Here is a 22116-nt window from a genome sequence, read left to right on the forward strand (position 1 = left end):
TTTTAAATGAAACATTGAAATGTTTTATTTTGAAATTGTTGAAATGAAATTATTTGATTTTTTTCAGAATTGTTTTAGAGGGTTTTTATCCAACTGACATTTTGGCAAAATTGACACAAATTCACAAAATGTTTTGGTTCACCCAAACCTGCATTGTTTGGCAAAAAAAAAAAAAAAAAGTTTCATCCAGTTCTAAGTACCGCAACTCCATCTGCCTGATGAACATAACACCTAGGAAAGGACACAAACACCGATAAGAAGAGGTTCTAGAAATATATTAAGAGGAAGAGAAAGCCAAAGGAAAATGTAGGTGTAGTGGGGAAGGAGAGCTAATAAAAGACATCAAGAATGCTGAGGTGTTTAATGACTATTTTGTGTCAGTCTTCACTAAAAAATTAATTGTGACCAGATACTAAACACAGTTAATATTAACAAGGGGAAAGGAACACAAGCCAGAATAGGGAGAGAGCAAATTAAAGAATATTTAGACAAGTTAGGTGTATTCAAGTCAGTGGGGCCTGATGAAATTCACCCTAGGGTACTTGAGGAACTTGCTGAAGCAATCTCAGAACCATTAGTGATTACTGTTGAGAACTCGTGGAGGACAGGGGAGGTTCCAGGAGACTGGAGAAGGGCAAACATAATACCTATCTTTAAAAAGAGGAGAAAGAGGACTCAGGGAATTATAGACCAGTCAGCCTAATTTTGATACCTAGGAAGTTACTGGAACAAATTATTAAACAATCAGTTTGTAAGCACCGGGAGGATAACAGGGTTATAAGGAATAGCCAGCATGGATTTGTAAAAAAACAAATAATGACAAAACAACCTAATTTCCTTCTTTGACAGGGTTACAGACATAGTGGACAAGAAGGAAGCAGTAGACATGAATTATCTTGATTATAGTCAAAGCTTTTGACACATTCCCACATGACATTCTCATAAGCAAACTAGGGAAATGTTGTCTAAATCAGCGGCTCTCAACCTTTCCAGATTATTATACCCCTTTCAGGAGTCTGACTTTTCTTGCGTACCCCACATTTTACCTCACTTAAAAACAACTTGCTTACAAAATGAGACATAACACAAAAGTGTCACAGCACACTATTAATTAAAAATTGCTTACTTTCTCATTTTTACTATATAATTATAAATCAATTGGAATTTCAGTATTATACTTACATTTCAGTGTACAGTATATAAAACAGCATACACAAGTCATTGTCTGTATGACATTTTAGTTTGTACTGACTTTGCTAGTGCTTTTTATGTGGCCAGTTGTAAAACTAGGCAAATATCTAGATGAGTTGATGTAGCCCTTGGAACACCTCTGTGTACGCGCACCCCTGGTTGAGAACCACTGGTGTAAATAAAACTACTTTAAAGGGGGCACACAACTTGTTAAAAAATCATATACAAAGAGTAGTTAACAATGATTCATTGTCAAACTAGCAGGACGTACCTAGTGGAGTTCCACAGGGTTCAGTACTATTCAATATTTTCATTAATGACTTGAATAATGGACTGAAGACCATGTTTATAAAATCTGAACATGGCACCAAGCTGGGAGGGGTTGCTAGCACTTTGAAGGACAGGATTAGAATTCAAAATTGACCTTGATATATTGCAGAATAGTTCTAAAATCATTAAGATGAAATTCAGTAAAGACAAGTGCAAAACAAAGTACAAATACACAAATAAAAATGGAGAATAAATGGCTAGGCAGTAGTACTGCTAAAAAAGATCTAGGAATTACAGTGGATAACAAATTGAATACACGTCACCAGTGTGATGCAGTTGTGTAAAAGGTTAACATCGTTCTGGGGTGTATTAACAGGAACGTTGCATCTAAGGGCTTGTCTACACTACCACTTAAGTCAATGTAACTTACGTCGCTCAGGGGTGTGAAAAAGCCACCTCCTGAGCAACATAAGTTACATCAACTTAAAGTGGTGTCTACACGACACTATGTCGTTGGGAGACACTTTCCCACCAACATAGCTTCCACCTGTCGTTGAGGTGGAATAATTATGTCAATGGGAGAGTGCTCTTCTGTCGACATAGTAAGTCTTCACCAGACACATTACATTGGTGCAGATGCATCGATGCAGCTGCACCGATGTGACACGATAGTGAAGACAGGCCCTAAGACACAGGAGGTAATTGTCCTGCTCTGCTCAACCCTAGTAAGGACTCAGCGGTAGTACTGTGTCCAGTTTTGGGTACCACACTTTAAGAAAGATGGAGACAAACTGGAAAGAGTTCAAAGGAGGGCAACAAATATATATATATATATATATATATATATATATATATATATATATATATATATATATATATATAAAAGGTTTAGTAAACCTTACTCAGGAGGAAAGGTTAAAGAAATTGGGCATGTGTAATCTTGAGGAAAGAAGACTGAGGGGGGACCTGGTAAAAGTTTTCAAATATGTTAAGGGATGTTATAAAGAGGACCATGATCAAAAGTTCTTATGTCCACAGAAGGCAGGACAAGAATTAATGGCTTAATCTGCAGCAAGGGAGATTTAGATTAGTTAGTAGGATAAGTTTTCTAATATAAGGATAGTTAAGTACTGGAATAGGTTACCAAACAAGGTGGTGGAGTCCCCATTATTGGAGGTTTTTAAGAACAGGTTAAAATCACAGTTGGTCTAGGGATACATGGTCTTGCCTCAGTGCAGGGAACGGGATAGTTCTTCCCAGCCCTACATTTCTATGATTCTATATCCTTTGTATTTTTGAGACTAAGCAGATGAAATTGGGTGGTTCCATAATCATCAGACATACAGAGAAGTACATACTACCAAGTAACTGGGAACAAACAGTAAACCAAAGAGGTCACATGTCTGGCATAGTTTGAAATCAGACAGTTTTGTGCATAAATAGAAGCACAATTATTCTACAGTTTTCTAGATGCCATGTCATTCCAGAGATAGCTTGCAAAAAATCCAGTCAATTCAGCAGCATACAGAATAGTTAGTAATTAATTCAATGTGATTCCAAATTGGCCCCAGTTCTTTATGAAAAAATGCCCAACATAGTTTGTTATAATGACCTATGCAACATCAGTTGATTGTGCTTCAGCATTTTGCTTCCTTAGAAAATGTCTCCTTTTGTATAAGAGTCCAAAGAAAGCAAAAGTACAAGGTTGGTACACTGTGAAGAGCACATGGACTTCAGAATTCTTCTCTCAAAATCTGTTTGCTTTCTGTAAGAGGTTCTGAGGAAAACAGAATCCCAGCTCTGGGTGCAGGGAAATGTCTGAATTACCACTTGATGTCTGAATGTAGAGCACTCACAGCACTGTAGCTAATTTCTATTTACCCTACACCACATGAAAAGAAAACTGGAAGTTACAGAAAATGATAGTTCAGGTACTGATTTTGTCATAAATAAATGTAAAAAACAGTGTTTGACTACAGCTAACCAGCATTCGTCTCTTATGGCTTCAGAGCAAAAACATACCAATTACATTTTTGTTTTTATACTTAAAATTGCTCATATTAACATTTTAAGCCTCATGTTCTTGTATATATGTAAGAAACAGTAAACATAAGAAAAATGTTTTATAAATTGAAAACATGTGTCACTTCTATTTTTAATTATTTATCCAAACTGTTTCCTGTTCATACATTAACATACAGCCATGCAAATTAGCTCTGTATTTAATAAGTGGCAGGTGTGGCCCTGGGTAGCAATCGACAACACAGTAAGCTTTAGCAGTTTAGTTAAACAACTGCAAGCTTTGAAAGGCAATAAGTCTGATACTTGATTTCATACTTACCAGAATTAAATCAATGGGAAGAACTACTTTAATTTTTCTTTTAAATTTTTCATTCAGTTCTTTAACCAGAACGAGCACCACCAGGCTTACCAAGGACAGAAGCAATGCTTCTAATTGAACTGATTTGATGTTTTCAAATATGTAGGCATAAATCTACAGTGATAAAAAACAAAAAACAAAACTGAGATGACAATAGAATTGTATATGTGACAAAATACCACATGCTAGGATGCAACCTAATACATTCTCAGATGTACAGAACTATTCTTAAAAGCTGAACCAATGCTATAGGAGTTAAGCAACCTGACATAGTGGTATTCACTCAACATTTTGGAGGGAAAAAAATCATGGATCTACTATTACAAAAGGACTTCTGCTTGAAACAGTTCTGAAAGATGTGAATAGCTTTACAATAACTTTTTAATACAAACAATACTATACATTTCCACTAACAAAAACACACTTAATAAAGCAAAATTATCCTGGAAGTATGATAGAGCAAATCTTGATGTCCTTACTGAGATTTTATTCAGTCCTTATTCATTCAAAACTCCCATTGAATTCAGTCAGAGAATGACTGTGTAAAAACTGAGTAACGCCTTCATATTTGACTCCAGGATCATTAATTAAATATTTCAATCCTGTCAGTAAACGTATGTATGTAATATGCTTCACAAGAATGCAAATTTTCCTTAATTCTGGCACAACCAGTAAATGTGATTAATCCATTTTAATGATATTTAAAGGAAAAATACAATTACCATATCAAATAATTTCATGTTGCCTATCCTGTATTCGGAATGGCTCACTGGTACCATGAAAGCATCCATCCACCCACAGAAGTGAATGTGTGATTATCTGCCATAAATACTGTATTTAAGCTACTGTGAAATGGATAGAACCAGATCTCTGATTCACTAACTCTGAAATCACTGATTACCCCTGGTTTAGAATATCTCTAATTGCATCCTGAGAATAACAGGATAAGCTGAAGAGGTATACAGCCCTAACCTGTTCCAAATTTGAGGATCCAGAAGAGACACATCTCTGTGATTAAAGTTGATGAAGAAATTTCCAAATCCATTGAAGAGGTTAGAAGATCTGAGGAAAGATAGAGATAACTTCTACAGGATCCTGTCCAGAAAAATAGAGAAAGAAAGAAAATCTACAGTCAAATTTTTCATGCCTCTGATGTGTAACAAGCTATTTGCTAGAGGAACAAAAGTGATAGGAGCATATATAGTACACATCCTTTCTGAAGCCTTAAGAAGAACAAGTTAGGCCTCCACCTGAATTCTGATTTTTCCCAACAGCCATGTAGGCTGAACTGTAAACTGAATATAGAAAGGTAGTTGAGAGGAGGGATGTGCTCTGAAGGGAGTCAAGAATCCTGGATAGTTTGTATGGAAAAGACCATTTGTCTAAGGCTAATGACTCTGAATGTATATCTAACAAGAAGCCCCATTATTCTTTGACACATACATCTTGTGGGAGGGAGAAAGAAATGAAAGGAGAGAATATGGAAGAAATATAGGTTGGACACCCAACCAAGTTGTCTTAAAAAATTCCATTTCACGTCACACTTATCCCACATATATCTGTATTATAGCATGAATGACAAACATGTCTGGAAGAAAGCCATTCAAAAATCCAGAAAATTCATTAGTCCATTATGAGAAAATAGGAAAAAGATAACAATAGGTAACAGAGATTTAGATGACTGACAAAGCTAAAGTATTTTCTGTTTCTTTGAAAGAAAAGTCTCCAAAAGGAATGCTGAAAGCCTATACAGAAGAAGAAATCCAGGAAACTCTACAGATCTAGGCTGCAACATAAATAATCTCTTATTTATATGCTATAAAATGCAAGACAATAAAATAAAGAGAATTGAAGCTCAGATATGAAAAGTCAGGGTGTCTGTTCTAAGGGCAACTAAAAATATCCCTAAAATAAATGAAGACAGAAACCTCCACTTTGTTAGAAAGGTGATTAATTAATGCATTTTCAAATGTACTTATGATGGTAAGAGGACTTCTTGACAGTTCGGGGATTAAACAAAGACATTTAAAACTGGACTGGACAAAGCACTACAAAACTTATCTCAAGGAACAATTCTACCTTGGCAGGGGAGTTGACTAAACCACCATAGAGGATTTTTCTATTCTAATTTCTATGATTCTGTCATTCTTGGATAGGACTATGATACTTTTTTTTAAATGAGCAAGTTAAAAAGCTCCAATGTTTGTTAGATTTTATGAATATTTCAGTTTTCCATTATGGAAAACAATCACAAGAAAAATATGACAATGGGAAAGAAAAGAAACCTGTTGATAGTTCACAAGGGGAAAAAATACTGGAACCCAGGCCAGAATAACAACAAGCATATTTCAGTGGGAATGTTTCTCAGAGCCTGGAAAAAACTCTCAAATTTTAAAGTCATCTTATTCAGTCACTGTCTAGCCTTTGTAAATAACATTATTTTATAAGAGCAATACGCAATAGGTGAACGAGGAGTAAAACAAAAACCACAATCTAACCACACGGTGTCCTTGTGTAATGCATCAAGGAGGATGCTATACTGAATGGTTTGAGACTTGGCTATTAATATATCATCACTGCCCAAAAATGTACATTACAGACAGCATGGGACTTTTCCTCTGTGCCCCACAAGAAGCTGGGATCAATTAGGACAAAAGAAAAAATTTGGAAAGCTGTGTCAAAGTGTCTACAAAGTCATCCTTGGCTCAGAAACTATGGAAGTACATATCCATAGCTAAAGTAAAGTTGATAAGGAAAAAGAAGAGCTAGACTGATTCCCATTCTCAGAAATTAAAGAGCTGCAAGCTTATTTCAAATGACCAGTTTCTGCTGAAGTGTCAGCATTTGATGATCCATGTGTAGCAACAATGAATTTAAGTGTTTACTAGATGAACTGAGACCTCCTGGATGTATTTAATTTAGGCAAATCAGAGATGTCTATCTACACTGTCCAAAGATAATTTTTATGTCTTTCCTCTGTAGTAGAAATTTTTAAAAGCAGATAAAAAATTCATTTCCATGAAATTGAGGGAATCACTGTAATGTTTAATCAAGGATGTCCATCAAATAGAAGGTTTATAAGTATGCAGGAGAGTCACAATCTAATGTACAAATCAGAACATGGAATATTCTTACACTTGGACATCCCCTGTAGTGTTCCTTCTATGAAGAATATAGAGGCTACTGTGTCTGCCATTTAATCTTTAAAATACTTCAACTGAAGTTATAGCCAAGGCTCCCAGACGTCCGTGGCAGTTATAGATCCGTATCCGTAACAAACATTTCTGCAGGAAATTTTTATTAAATTCTATGACAATAATAATCTGTGTCCATAATATTTCCAAGAACAATAAAACTTTAATCTCTTTGTATATTCATCTACATGCATAAATACATACATACACATACATTACACAATGTTGTACACATGCACACACACATACACACACACATAAATTCCCCACATGCATGGTGGAGACTCTGTCTAGACCAGGATTTAAAGACAATGTTAGATAGAGTTAGCTAGCTTCATTTAATTAACATCTTATAAAGCTCTAATCAAGACAAAGCAACTATACCTTAGAACACGGTAAGTACCATTGTTGTCTCTTGGCTAGAGGTTCTAGAGTTGACTAGAAGGTGTTATTAGATTGAGCTAGCTACTGGATCTCACATCACACCTTTACACCTTACCCTAGACAAGGTCTATGGGATCAACTGCAGAGCTATGTAATGAACTGCATTTATTGTGCACCTTCAATCACATCACTTTATTGATCTCTAGCTATATCTAGCATTCCAGCCCCTTGAGCAGGTTCAAATAAATGCCATTTTAAAAAATCCCTAACTTCCCAAACTAATTGTTCACCTTTCCCCTTTAAATCTGGAATTCCAAAACCTCCCCCTTGCAATTACACCATACAGGGGAAGGCTCATGGGCCAAAAATACAGCTTAATACCATTGCAAATGAAGAATTCCCAGTATTCCATGGGATAAAAGCTTTGTTTCTGGCCCCGGTTGGTCCAACATCTCAAAACGTTCAAATAGTGACATTATATATAGAAAAGTTATTTTAGGTAATTTTTCAAGGTTTTGAGGCATGTACAGTGGGAATCATTGACAGAGAGATCCTGGCTTTTGATAGGAAGGAATTATATTAATAATATTTTTAAACTAATTTTTCTCTAAAAAATGTGACATATACAGAAAATTATTGTTATTATTTTTTTACATCACCCAAAAATGTACCAGGCAATTTACAGTACATGTAAAGGATAATGTGCCAGCTCTGCATTTGAGATAACCTGGATTACTTACTTCGGCTTTACCATTAATTAGTAATGTGATCAAACCAAATTTAGATTGATGACACCTTTATGCCACACTACCCCCCACCATCATGTATTTACTCTGTACACAAGGGGATCTACCCTTAATCTCAAATTCAACCAGCTACAAATGGTCCTCCTTCATGGTTGAGATGACCACAGAATGCTGTACTTCCTGACTGATTTAATTCCCATGAAATATGAGTTCAACCTGCCTTTTTAAAAAAATTACCCTACTAACGGCAACTTTTCAAACAACTCACCAGTGCTGTGCTTTACTTTTTAGCTTAAGATCTTAACTTGGATATTTGAAAACTTCCAATTAAGCTTTATAAATAACTAAATGTTAAAAGATACGTGTTAATGAAATCCACAGCCGCTTAGAGAGGAAACATTGCCTTTTTAAGAACTTAAAATGCAAGCTAGTGTAGGTTTATCCAGAGATTTATTTACTTACCAAGGTCAAGGTAGCATAGTACATTAGTTTTTTCACCTCTAGACCTACTGATTGCAACTGTACTTCTCACACACTTAAAAGTTAAGCAAGTGAATAAGTGTTTACAGGATCCAGGCCTTAGATCAGATAATAAGTTAAAGTATACTTCATTACCCACATCATAATACTACCGCTCAGTTCAGTATTATGGACAGTCACTGTTCAAAAAGGTCCCAACCTTTTTATAGGTTTAATCTGCAGTACACTGAAACAAAGGTGGCAGAGATGGGTCATATTAAAGTGCTTCCATTAATAAGTGCACACATATGAAACCATGCCTTGGAAAGCCTGGGTTTATCCATTTCATTGGAATGATATCAGAATAGCAGAATCAACATCTTATTTTTTAAGAAACTATGTGCATGCCCTTTGCAAAATATATAATATACCTCTTAGTATTAAAGTATTTAACCACATATTACACTATACGGTACACTCCATCAGTAAGCTCAAAATGTTTTATAGAGTTAACACTGAGCATTTTTATATTACAGGTCTGTGATAACACTGATGTCTGACCCATAAAACATATATATATTTTCAACAAACACATCATAAATTACATATTTAAATATATACATATATTGGTGATGTATATACCGAAAGAGCTCCATAGTTAAGGATGTTATTACAATATTATCATTAACAGAATATACGAACTATAAGGGTAATCAGATATTTATGGTAATTATCATAACTAGTTGTTTCCTATCTTCTTCTTTTTTGCATGTCAGATTTTTTTTTTTTTACTAGAAAGAGGCATAGTAATATTGTGGATTACATTAATTATTTCAGGAGTCTTACCTCCTTCCAAATTTTAAAAAAAGTATTTTGGAATTTACGAGTTCATCCCCCCTCCCAAAAATAAATCTGAGGATCCATGAAAGTTAAAATTAGGTTGATGTAACTTTCTGCATAATTTTACTATATACACAGTGTATATTTAGTCAAGATCGTACCCAAAATCTTAATGTCTTATAAGGAGCCATGCATATTTTTGCAGGAATTCAGTGAAATTCAAAGTAATTCCCCTTGAAGTCCAGTAATTTCCCAGCAGAGCAGTAAGTAAAACTTCAGGCGACCTTCACACACAAATAAACATATAGAGTGAAAATCACTCTGTTGGAAAATTACTGGCCTGCAAGGAGAATTACCTTGAGTGCCATTGAATTTCTTTAAAAATTATGCACTGGCCTTGCAGAGTAATAACACTTTTAGGTGACCTTAACTATATGCACACTGTATATAAGGCAAATGTGCATAGGGTTGCCTCGTGTCCATTTTTCAACCAGAACGGGCCATTAAAAGTCTGGTTGGAGTCACAGCAGGGCTAAGGCAGACTCCCTGCCTGCCATGGCTCTGAGCGGCTCCAGAAGCAGCAGCATGTTCCCCCTCTGGCTCCTAGGTTTAGGACCAGTCATGGGGCTCTGCGCGCTTCCCCCACCCCGAGTGCCAGTTCTGCAGTACCCACTGGCTGGGAACTGCGGCCAATGGGAGCTGCAGTGGTGGCACCTGTGGATGGGGCAGTGCGCAGAACCTCCTGGCTGCGCCTCCACATAGGAGCCAGAGAGGGGACATGCCGCTGCTTCTGCTAGCTGCCTGAGGTAAGTGCAGCCTGCACCCTGACCTCTTCCTGTTCCCCAACCCCCTCCCGCAATCCTGATCTTCTCCCACCCTTCGCAACCCTCAATCCCAGCCTGGAACACGCTCCTGCAGCCCAAACCCTGCAGCCCCATCCCAGAGCCTGCACCCGCAGCCGGAGCCTCACACCCACCCCATGCCCCAGCCCTGATCCCCCTCCTTCACTCCAAACCCCTCAGCCTCAGCTCAGAGCCCCCTCCTGCACCCCAAATCCCTCATCCTCAGCCCCACACCAGACCCCACACCCTGAGCCAGAGCCTCACTGCCCTCCCGCACCCCAACCCTCTATCCCAGCCTAGAGCCCCCTCCCACACCCTAAACCCCATATTTCTGGCCCCACCCCAGAACCTAAACTCCTGCCCAGAGCCCATACCGCCTCCCAGACCCCAACCCCCTGCCTCAGCCCAGAGCCCCCTCCCATACTCCAAACCCCTCAGCTCTACCCCTCAGCCTGGAGCCCCCTCCTGCACCCCAAGTCCTTCATCTCCAGCCACACCCCAGAGCCCACATCCCCAGCCGGTGTCCTCAACCCCTCCCACACCCCAACCCACTGAGCCAGCCGCGTGAAAATGAGCGAGTGAGTGAGGAAGGCCTCAGAGAAGGGGCAGGGCATTAGAGGAGGAGTGGGGCAAGAGTGTTTGGTTTTGTGCGAGTAGAAAGTCACCAACCTTAACTGTGCATAGTATAGAAAGACTGTGTACTCTGAAACATTAGTGAGTTCCTCTGCCTATTTTAAAGAGGTTAAATTAAAACCATGAAGATTAGCTCCAAAAACGGGTGCAGATGTTAAAACAAATAAAATAAGAGAATAAAAACAACAAATTAGTCAAAAGAGTGGCATCTGGTCTCCAATCAATACAACTTAACTGGCAAAAAGAACCCATTACATTTTTTTAAGTGTTTCTTTCCATTGTTTGGTCAGCAAATGCAACCCACATTGAAAATAAATCTACTGGCAGCTGCTGTAGATGATTTAAGTCTAAAATCTGAACAATTTAGTTAGGGAACATGTTAAAAGTTAGAAGGCCAATGTGAGAGTGTACACAAGAAAATAAGATTTTAAAAAATCACAAAAGTGTGTTCTTTACTCAGAAATCCCACAGGCCCCTGGTCTTCAAAGTAGATTTGTTCTCCACATATAAATCTCATTTGTACATATTTAATTGTGAGCTCATTCTCATTAAAAGAAAATGTTTCATTGCCTTGTTTTCCTTTTGACTTTCCTATCCCACTTCATTAACATTCTTGATTCCTGCTTTACAGCCCTGAGGGGTATCTGAGTCAGAAAACATCCTAAAGTAGGTGGGAGGGAGGTTTGAGTGGAATGAAGAAAAAAAGAGGCTGTGCAGCAGTATTCAGATTATGTGAAAATCTTATTAGATTTTAATTGTATCATAATTGTATTAGAGAAAATACAAGAAAATGTTCAAAAAGAGTAGTTGGCAAACTCACCTTTTACTCTCTGGTCACGTGCACAATTGTACATAATTATTTAGTATAGTTCTCATATAAAACTAATATCATGGCAACTAATGTTGCCAATATTATTGCCTGGTGCTTCTGACTGAGATACTGGTGCCTTCTCAAACCAACCCGTATGTGCTAACATGCCCAAGGAATTTTTCTAGTTTTTATAGTGCCTTTAAAGCAAAACCATGCCTTCTAATAAACAGACATTTCTTTGTTTCACAGTGGTGCAACAGGGGAGGCCTCCTGATTCATACTGAGAAAGCAGGGCAATCAGCTAGTTATCTTAGGTGCCTGTACACGAACAAAAGAAGCCTAGGAAACAAGCATGAAGAATTGGACGTCCTGGCACAGTCAAGGAATTATGATGTGATTGGAATAACAGAGACTTGGTGGGGTAACTCGCATGACTGGAGCGCTGTCATGAATGGGTATAAACTGTTCAGGAAGGACAGGCACGGGAGAAAAGGTGGAGGAGTTGCACTGTATGTAAGAGAGCAGTATGATTGCTCAGAGCTCCAGTATGAAACTGGAGAAAAGCCAGTTGAGAGTTTTTGGGTTAAGTTTAGAGGCAAGAGCAACAAGGGTGATGTTGTAGTGGGTGTCTGCTATAGACCACCAGATCAGGAGGATAAGGTAGATGAGGCTTTCTTCGGACAACTAACAGAAGTTTCCAGATCACAGACCCTGGTTCTAATGGGGGACTTCAATCACCCTGACATTTGCTGGGAGACCAATACAGCAGTGCACAGACAATCCAGGAAGTTTTTGGAGAGTGCTGGGGACAACTTCTGGGTGCAAGTGCTGGAGGAACCAACTAGGGACCGTGCTCCTCTTGACCTGCTGCTCACAAACAGGGAAGAATTGATAGGGGATGTAGAAGTTGGTGGCAACCTGGGCAGCAGTGACCATGAGATGGTCGAGTTCAGGGTCCTGACAAAAGGAAGAAAGGAGAGCAGCAGAATACGGACCCTGGACTTCAGAAAAGCAGACTTTGACTCCCTCAGGGAACTGATTGGCAGGATCCCCTGGGAGACTAATATGAGGGGGAAAGGAGTCCAGGAGACCTGGCTGTATTTTAAAGAAGCCTTATTGAGGGTGCAGAAGCAAACCACCCCGATGTGCAGAAAGAATAGCAAATATGGCAGGCGACCAGCTTGGTTTAGCAGAGAAATCTTCGGTGAGCTTAAACACAAAAAGGAAGTTTACAAAAGAAGTGGAAACTTGGAAAGATGACTGGGGGGAGTATAAAAATATTGTTCGAGCATGAAGAGGTGTAATCAGGAAGACCAAAGCACAATTGGAGTTGTAGCTAGCAAGGGATGTGAAGGGTAACAAGAAGGGTTTCTACAGGTATGTTAGCAACAAGAAGGTCAGGGAAAGTGTGGGACCCTTACTGAATGGGGGAGGCAACCTAGTGACAGATGATGTGGAAAAAGCTGAAGTACTCAATGCTTTTTTCCCCTCGATTTTCACAGACAAAATCAGCTCCCAGACTGCTGCAGTGGGCAGCACAGTATAGGGAGGAGGTGAGCAGCCATCAGTGGTGAAAGAATAGGTTAAGGACTATTTAGAAAAGCTGGACATGCACAAGTCCAAGGGGCCAGGTGCAATGCATCCGATGGACCTGAGGGAGTTGGCTGATGTGATTGCAGAGCCATTGGCCATTATCTTTGAAAACTCGTGGCGATCAGGGGAGGTCCCAGATGATTGCAAAAAGGCTAATGTAGTGCATCTTTTAAAAAGGGAAGGAGGAGGATCCGGGGAACTACAGGCCAGTCAGCCTCACCTCAGTCCCTGGAAAAATCATGGAGCAGGTCCTCAAGGAATCCATTTTGAAGCACTTGGAGGAAAGGACGGTGACCAGGAACAGTCAACATGGATTCACCAAGGGCAAGTCATCCCTGACCAACCTGATTGGCTTCTATGATGAGATAACTGGCTCTGTGGATATGGAGAAAGCGGTGGATGTGATATACCTTGACTTTAGCAAAGTTTTTGATACGGTCCCCCACAGTATTCTTGCCAGCAAGTTAAAGAAGTATGGGATGGATGAATGGACTATAAGGTAGATAGAAAGCTGGCTAGATTGTCGGGCTCAATGGGTAGTGATCAATGGTCCATGTCTAGTTGGCAGCCGGAAACAAGCAGAGTGCTCCGGGGTCAGTCCTGGGGCCGGTTTTGTTCAACATCTTCATTAACGATCTGGATGATGGGATGGATTGCACCCTCAGCAAGTTCGCGGATTACACTAAGCTGGGGGGAAGGTATGTAAGCTGGAGGGTAGGGATAGGGTCCAGAGTGACCTAGACAAATTGGAGGATTGGGCCAATAGAAATTGGATGAGGTTCAACAAGGATAGGACAGAAGAATCCCATGCACTAATACAGGCTGGGAACTTAATGACTAAGCAGCAGTTCTGCAGAAATGGACCTGTGGATTACAGTGGATGAGAAGCTTTATATGAGTCAACAGTGTGCCCTTGTTGCCAAGAAGGCTAACGGCATATTGGGCTGTATTAGTAGGAGCATTGCCAGCAGATCGACGGAAGTGATTATTCCCCTCTATTCGGCACTGGTAAGGCCACATCTGGAATATTGCATCCAGTTTTGGGCCCCCCACTACAGAAACGGTGTGGACAAATTTGAGAGAGTCCAGTGGACGGCAACGAAAATGATTAGGGGGCTGGGGCACATGTTTTATGAGGAGAGGCTGAGGTAACAGGGTTTATTTAGTCTGCAGAGGAGAAGAGGGGGGATTTGATAGCAGCCTTCAATTACCTGAAGGGGAGTTCCAAAGAGAATGGAGCTTGGCTGTTCTCAGTGGTTACAGATGACAGAACAAGGAGCAATGGTCTCAAGTTGTAGTGGGGGAGGTCTAGGTTGGATATTAGGAAAAACTATTTCACTAGTAGGGTGGTGAAGCACTGGAATGGGTTACCTAGGGAGGTGGTGGAATCTCCATCCTTTGAGGTTTTTAAGGCCCAGCTTGACAATGACCTGGCTGGGATGATTTAGCTAGTGTTGGTCCTGCTTTGAGCAGGGGGTTGGACTAAATGACCTCCTGAGGTCTCTTCGAACCCTAATCTTCTATGATTCTATGATCATTTTAAAAAAAACTTTTTCCAAAAACTTCTGCACAAGAAAATATCTTTTTTTTTTTGCAAACTGAACAAAGGAGGAAAAGGTTTGATATCAGCAGAAGTAAAGAAGTGTGGCAAAGACAGCTAGGATATGTCAGAGAAAAACAAAAACACAAAGGATAAGGCAGAAAATTTCCTCAAAGGTTTTTAATGACCTCATTTATAATATCACTGGCATTCTAAGATAGAATTATTTCCTTGTATTACTGCTGTTCTCTAAGAACATAACATAAGAACGGCCGTGCTGGGTCAAACCAAAGGTCCATGTCGCCCAATATCCTGTCTTCTGACAGTGGCCAATCCCAGGTGCTTCAGAAGGAATGAACAGAATAGGTAATCATCAAGTGATCCATCTCCTGTCAGCCATTCCCAGCTTCTGGCAAACAGAGACTAGGGACATCATCCCTGCCCATTCTCGCTAATAGCCACTGGTAGACCTATCCTCCATTAATTCATATAATTCTTTTTTGAATCCTGTTAGTGTCTTGGCCTTCACATTATTATTTCTTATATTGTATGATCTAATTGTCTCTTGGCTGCTGTACTTAATGTTAGTCATCTCCACCAGATGACAATATTCCTTTATGTAGATACGCTCTCCATGTAACTGGCATAGCAGCTCTAGAAGAGCCATACTTTATATCAAAGGTACATTTGATATAAAGGGTTAATAAATGGTAAATCATTTGTTATAGTCCAATAGGTTGCTTATGACAACTTGCACTTATGTGCCTATAACCATCTGGAACTTGTATTATTCATATTTGTTACATGCGTAATAACAAACATTAACAATTTATTAACCCTTTATCAACTATTTATAAATGTACCCTTAATATAAAAGTATGACCAAAGGAACCTTTCTAAAAAGCAAAATCCCCCCGATCAGGGAGATCATTAGACCAATCTCCCCATTGCGTGGAGATTTTCACAGAGAACTCATCTTAAATCTTCCCCTTGCCTGACTCAAGTATGGGCATTGAATCAAATGATGACTGAGGAGCAACAGTGACACAAGGAAATCTGGTCAATGTTAATGAAATAACTAGTTCTACTTTAGGGTCTAGACAAACTGCATATGTTCTAAGTAGAAATGGGTGTGAATTTTTGACCAAAATTTTTTTTCAGCAAGAAATGCAGATTCAGAGGCACTGAAACATTTCTTGAATTAATGTCAATTACCACAAATTGTTTCAATTACCTCCCTCAAAATTCAGAAGGTATAGAAATCCTTTATTTCAACATTTTCTAAATGAAAGGTTTTGATTTTTCAATTCAAAACAACTTTTAGTATAGAAATTTTCTTTTATTTTTAAAAAAATTTAAATGTTAAAAACTACTCAAATTTGAATAAAATGTTTTGTTTAGAGTTGAATAAAACATTTAGATTCAAAATGAATTGTTTTCCTCAACTTTTCTATTTGCAAAAAAACTAAAAAATATTGTTTTTAAGTCCATCTGAAACAAACATTTTTTCAATTTTTTTCAATTTTGTGGCATTGCCAACCAATAAAAAATTCTGCTATTTGTACACAGACACTCATTCTTTAGTTGCCCATCAGCTGAGTGTACACAAACTATCACCCTAACAAGGGGCAATGCTATTATTTATACTGTGCTGGAAGAACAAGGTCAAATGCCTACAAGGGAAGCTTTTTTCTACCATGGATTATCCTAGAGAGTGTGTTCTCAGAATTGTGTTTCTCATGTAAGGCCATGTAACTTTGCCATGGAAGGCTCTGTGCAATCATGTTTACCTTCAGAGTTTAAATTCCCAAAGGACTGCAGCTTTATGAGGCATGCTGCACGCATGATACGGTGATTAACATAAAGTGATAAACTTGACGTGTGTTTGTGATAAGAATGTGCCGTATCATAAAATAGCAATAGCATATCCAAGGTAACTCTTGCATAGGACATCCACAAGTCATGTATCATATTTCTTTCACCTCACTAATATTCAAGAAAATGTGACATGAAACATGTCTGGAATGAAATCTGAAATGCTGTGGTATTCCCTCAGACCGGATATTCAACAAAGGTTAACACTCCCTGTATCACCCTGTAAACTGGGTATTGTTTAGCCTTGGTTGAATGAAAAATTATGAAATATTTCAAATTTTTACATCTAATAATTAGAACGATTGACAAAGCTGCAAAACTTGACCACTTATTTTTAAACCAGAAAACACAAAGGATCAATCTGGGGCCTAATCCTGCTAGTTCTTACTCACTCAAATAATCCATATTAACAAATCCTACTGATTTGAATGGGACAGATAACATGAGGGTTCACACAATCATGTCCTCACCTCTACATCTCCCTTTCCAAAAACTATAGATGTTAAACAGAATGTTAGCAAACCAATGTGATATCTCTGCTCGTGAACTCACATAAAAGAATCCCAGGGGCCCAGATATATATGGCATTTTCATTCCCAGCAGATATTTGACTTGTGAAGTCACAACATGCGTAGCTGCTCCTGTTGTCATTGCGCTTATCACCGGTTCCGTCAACAAGAATGTGGCGCTGCCCAAGTGCAGCACAAACATTGCTACCTAAGAAACCAAAGACATATATCAGTGATTACATTAAAATTCAGGTTTCCCAGTGTTAATGCAATGAGAGATACCCTTTTAATAAACCAGGAGATAAATGGCTGTGTTAGCAAATCAAAAGGAGAAGTTTCAGATGCATGCTGTGAAACATGAATATAGCTTAAAGTGAAATACATTAAATCTTTTTGTAAGTTTTGTGATAGGGTCAGGCCAGATGGCTACAGGAGAGTGATAGAAGGCAGATATATTAGCCCCAGGTTAAGTAGGTCCCTTTTCCCTGGGTAAGGTAACAGGGAAGAATCCAGAACAATCAGGAACTTTCTGGAAACAATTAAGGCAGACAGGTTGATTAGAACCCCCGCAGTCAATCAAGAAGCTGCCAGAATCAATTATGGCAGGCGAATCAGGGCACCTGGGTTTTAAAAAGGAGCTCATTTCAGTTTGTGGTGTGCATGCGAGGAGCTGGGAGGAAGAGGTGCAAGAAGCTGAGAGTGAGAAGGCTGAGGACTGAGAAGTACAAGCATTATCAGACATCAGGAGGGAGGTCCTATGGTGAGAATAAAGAAGGTGTTGGGAGGAGGCCATGGGGAAGTAGCCCAGGGAGTTGTAGCTGTCACGCAGCTGTTACAGGAGCCACTGTAGACAGCTGCAATCCACAGGGCCCTGGGCTGGAACCCAGAGTAGAGGGTGGGCCTGGCTTCCCCCCATCCCTCCATTCCCCCAACTCCCTACTTGAAACCGGAGGAGTTGACCTGGACTGTGGGTTCCACCAGAGGGAAAGGTCTCTGGCCTGTTCCCCGATCCACTAGGTGGATCAGCTGAGACTGCGGGGATTGTTCTTCTTCCTTTTCCCCATGCTGGCCAGTGATGAGGCTAACTGAGTGAATGGCAGATTTGAGCCACGAAAGTGGCCAAACTGAGGGCTGCCGTGAACCTCTGAGGCGAGAAAATCCGCCAATAAGCGCAGGACCCACCAAGGCAGAGGAGGAACTTTGTCACAGTTTATTTTATACTATCTCACTAACATCACTAGTTTACCAGGCTCTAAAATGAGATTAGTTACAACTGCTGGGTCAGTCAAAGTATGTTCACACAATGACTTATCTAAATATTGGCTCTACTTGTTATTCTCCCCTGTTCAAATATATGAACCCAGTGAACAATGTAAAAATCATCTACTCGTCAGGGCAGCATGAAGTCAGAGAATTCACATTCAATATTTGATTAAAGTATCTGAAATCACAAATGTCTAAGAGCCAGATCTGTGTAGTTTTATTCTCACAATAGAGCCATTTCACATTTTTTAGAAACTTGTATAGAAACACAGCAATTGACATATTGAGACAGAACAATGACCTAGCTAATCCAAAATCCCGTTCACATCAGTTGCTGTCACACCAGATGCTTCAGAGGAATAAACCACCATCACCTCCAAAGGTACAGAATCCTATAATACTATAATGTGATCAGTTTGATAGCCCTAGTAATTTTCTTCTAGCAGTGAGTGTAACTATGGATGCTATTATTAACCTTGTAATATCTAACACTTTTCTGAATCAGACTGAACCCTCTGCCTTAATTATATCCTGCTACAAACAGTGGGTTCCACACATTGTACATTGGGTAAAAAATGCATCCCCTTTTATCTGCTTTATTTTTTTCCCTTTTACATTGTGTATGTCCATGTGTTTTTGAATTACTGCACAGATTAAAAAAGAGATGACCAGCTGACCACCTCTCTACAATTTGTTATGATGCCTTTATCACTTCTTCCTTTTCATCTAATTAATGCTCATCTTTTAAAATTATTATAGTATAGAAACCCCACCATGCCTCTAATAACTTTCACTGCCTTTCTTTAGACTGTTTCTACTACAGTATGGAATTTGTGTGAGGGATTGCCCAAAGCTGAGTGCAGTATTCAAAGTAAGTTATACCAGTGTAATACAACTGACACTTTAATATTTTTTTAGTACTCTGTCCCTCTGTAAATACACCCTAACCTCTTATTAGCATGTTTCCCCATTCCGACAGATACAGCAGACGTCCTAACTGAAGGCTATACAGTGACACCTTGATCCTCTCCCTGAAAACTCTCCAATCTGTTATGTATGAGTAGGTAAAACTGATAATTTCTGTGAGGATTAATTTGTGCTTATCCATGTTGAATTTCATCCTTCTGGAGTTCCTTACAGGCTCCTTAGTACTGACTAATCTAAAGCAATTACTTGCATATATTATTGCTCTTTGCACACAAGTATCATTTAATTTTTCACCTGCATTTCACAATGAGTAGTCATTGTATCGGTGCATCTGTATTGAAACTCCCAGAGTGGCTGGCTTTTCATTTACCTGACAAATCTCTAGTGATGCAGTGTTGTAACCATGCTGGTCCCAGGATATTAGAGAGATAAGGTGGATGAGGTAATATCTTTTATTAGACCAACTTTTGTTGGTGAGAGACAAGCTTTTGAGCTCAGTCAGAGCTCTTCTTCAGGTCTGTGAAGAAAAGCTCTGTGTAAGCTCAAAAGCTTGTCTCTCTCACCAACAGAAGTTGGTCCAATGAAAGATATTACCTCACCCACCTTCCTCTCTAAAGTTCTAGTGAGCACACTTCCTACTCCATCTGAGAGTAAGGAACCTCATATGAAATTATTTCTCTATACTTCCCTTAAATAGCTGGCAAATTGCTCAGTGCCATAAGAACTGAGAGCACTGATACCCAATACTGGATCCTACTAAGGACAATTGCTGATGTACTTATGGTGAGTATTATTATTATTAATTTGTATTACTATAGTGCCTAGAAGCCCTAGTCAGAGACTAAGACCTGATTGTGCTATGAGCTGCACAGACAGAGCATACAAAGACGGTTCCTGACCCAAAGAGCTTATTACAGAGCCTTCAGGATGGGGCCATTGGGCATATCAAAGGTCATCACTCCATATCCCCTAGGAAGAGGGGACGTTTATGAGTAGGGAGCAATTGTGACCTTGTGACCTTGACCAATGACTTTGTGTGCTGAGATCACCCAGGTGGGCTCCCCACCCCAGATCCGAGACATTGGAAACTAGGATAACCAACGGGGATGGGGCTGCAAAGGAAACTCCCTCCACCACCAATATGGGATTCCTCCACCATGTGAGTGATGACAGTAAGGGGTCCGGTACCCTGACTACACGGTTAACATTGTGTCTGCTGGGGCCGTAGACCGACGCCAGCTATGCCTATAGGGGCCTGACATGGAGCCGTGTGTCAATTTTTTCTTGTTTATCAACAGCCCTAGATCATGACAGGTGGAGCGAACCAGATCGAGGTGCCACCGCACCTGATCCCGGGACCGGCCCTTGATTAGCAAGTTGTTGAGGTACAGGTAAATTTGAACAGCCCGACGCCTCGGGTAAGCAGCCACTGGTGCCATGCACTTTGTAAACACTCTTGGGGATGACGAGAGACTGAAGGGTAGCACCATGAACTGGAAATGGCACTGGCCCAACACAAAACGGAGAAACCATCTGTGCCCTTGGAAGATATGGAAATATGCATCCTTCAAGTCGAGGGCAGCGTACCAGTCTCCTGGATCCAGGGAGGGGATGATGGAGGTCAGGGAAACCATGCAGAACTTCAACATTTTGAGGTGCTCATTGAGGCGTCGCAGGTTCAAGATGGCTCTCGGGGCCCCTTTCGCTTTCGGGATTAAGAAATAATGGGAGTAGAATCCTTTTCCCCTCATTTCCCAAGGGACCTCCTCTACTGTCCCAATGCTCAATGGTGGATTAACCATTGGGCTGACAGGGCCTGGGGCCAGGGGCCCCAGCCTATTGGGGGGCCCTGGAAAAATGGGCACCCTGTGCCCTGACTCCGCTCCCTGACTCTACTCGGCCTCGCGGGGGGCGGGGGGGGGCTTTGTTATTCCCATGCTTGTCTCCCCCCCCAACCCTTCCCCCGCATGTTTCAGCTCATGGGGGCGGACAGAGCAGGATGGAGCAGTTTTCCCCTGCACTGTGGGTCCTGTCTCAGCAGCTGGAAGCCGCCTCCTGGATCCTAGTGTCTGCCTGTTTCCTCTACCACCATGAGTGCAGGGCGGGGGTGCAGGCAAAGGAGGTGGGGTGAGGAGAAAAGAAGGGGAGGGGACGGGAAAGAGAAGAGTATTCGGGAATGGGTGGGGGGAAGTAGGAGCCCAGCATGTTGCATTCCCTGGGCAGCAGCAGCCACAGCAGGGAAGCAACTGCAGCAGCACCTGAGCAGTGACATCACTGCAGCAGCTGGTGTCGGAGTGGTTGCCAGTAGCAGCTGGGGTGCCCCCATTATGTCGTCCCGTCCACCCCAGCACCAGCAGCCCAGGTATCGGTGCAGGTGGGGGGAGAGAGCCAGTGAACCAAGGGGACTGGCTTCAGCATGCATGTGTGCATGTGTCCCCCCAAATATAGCAGTCAAACTACACCTATGGCCCCAGGACTGGAGAAGTTCTAGCTCCCTGCTGCGGCCTCAGGACTGGGGAAGCTCTCCCTGCTGTGGCCTGGGCCATGGGGCAGGAGGGGGACAGAGCTTCTTCGGTCTTGGGGCCGCAGTGCAGGGGGGGAGAAAGGAGCAAGGCTGCGGGGCTGCAGTAGGGGGGCAGAATGAGGCTGACTGTATGTG

General features: G+C 40.6%; 1 protein-coding gene across 1 annotated transcript in view; it reads right to left on the reverse strand.

Annotated features, from left to right (window-relative positions):
- The window catches only part of SLC26A7 (solute carrier family 26 member 7), a 120701-nt gene that overhangs the window by 66035 nt on the left and 32550 nt on the right, over window positions 1-22116 (reverse strand). The window contains exons 4-5 of the mRNA XM_077808929.1: window positions 17311-17475; window positions 3803-3955 (exon numbers count right to left, since the gene is read on the reverse strand). Of these exons, the coding sequence (XP_077665055.1) occupies window positions 3803-3955; window positions 17311-17475 (318 nt within the window). The remainder of the gene's footprint in view (window positions 1-3802; window positions 3956-17310; window positions 17476-22116) is intronic.

Source organism: Eretmochelys imbricata, chromosome 2, assembly GCF_965152235.1.
Source record: "Eretmochelys imbricata isolate rEreImb1 chromosome 2, rEreImb1.hap1, whole genome shotgun sequence".
Taxonomy (NCBI): domain Eukaryota; kingdom Metazoa; phylum Chordata; order Testudines; family Cheloniidae; genus Eretmochelys; species Eretmochelys imbricata.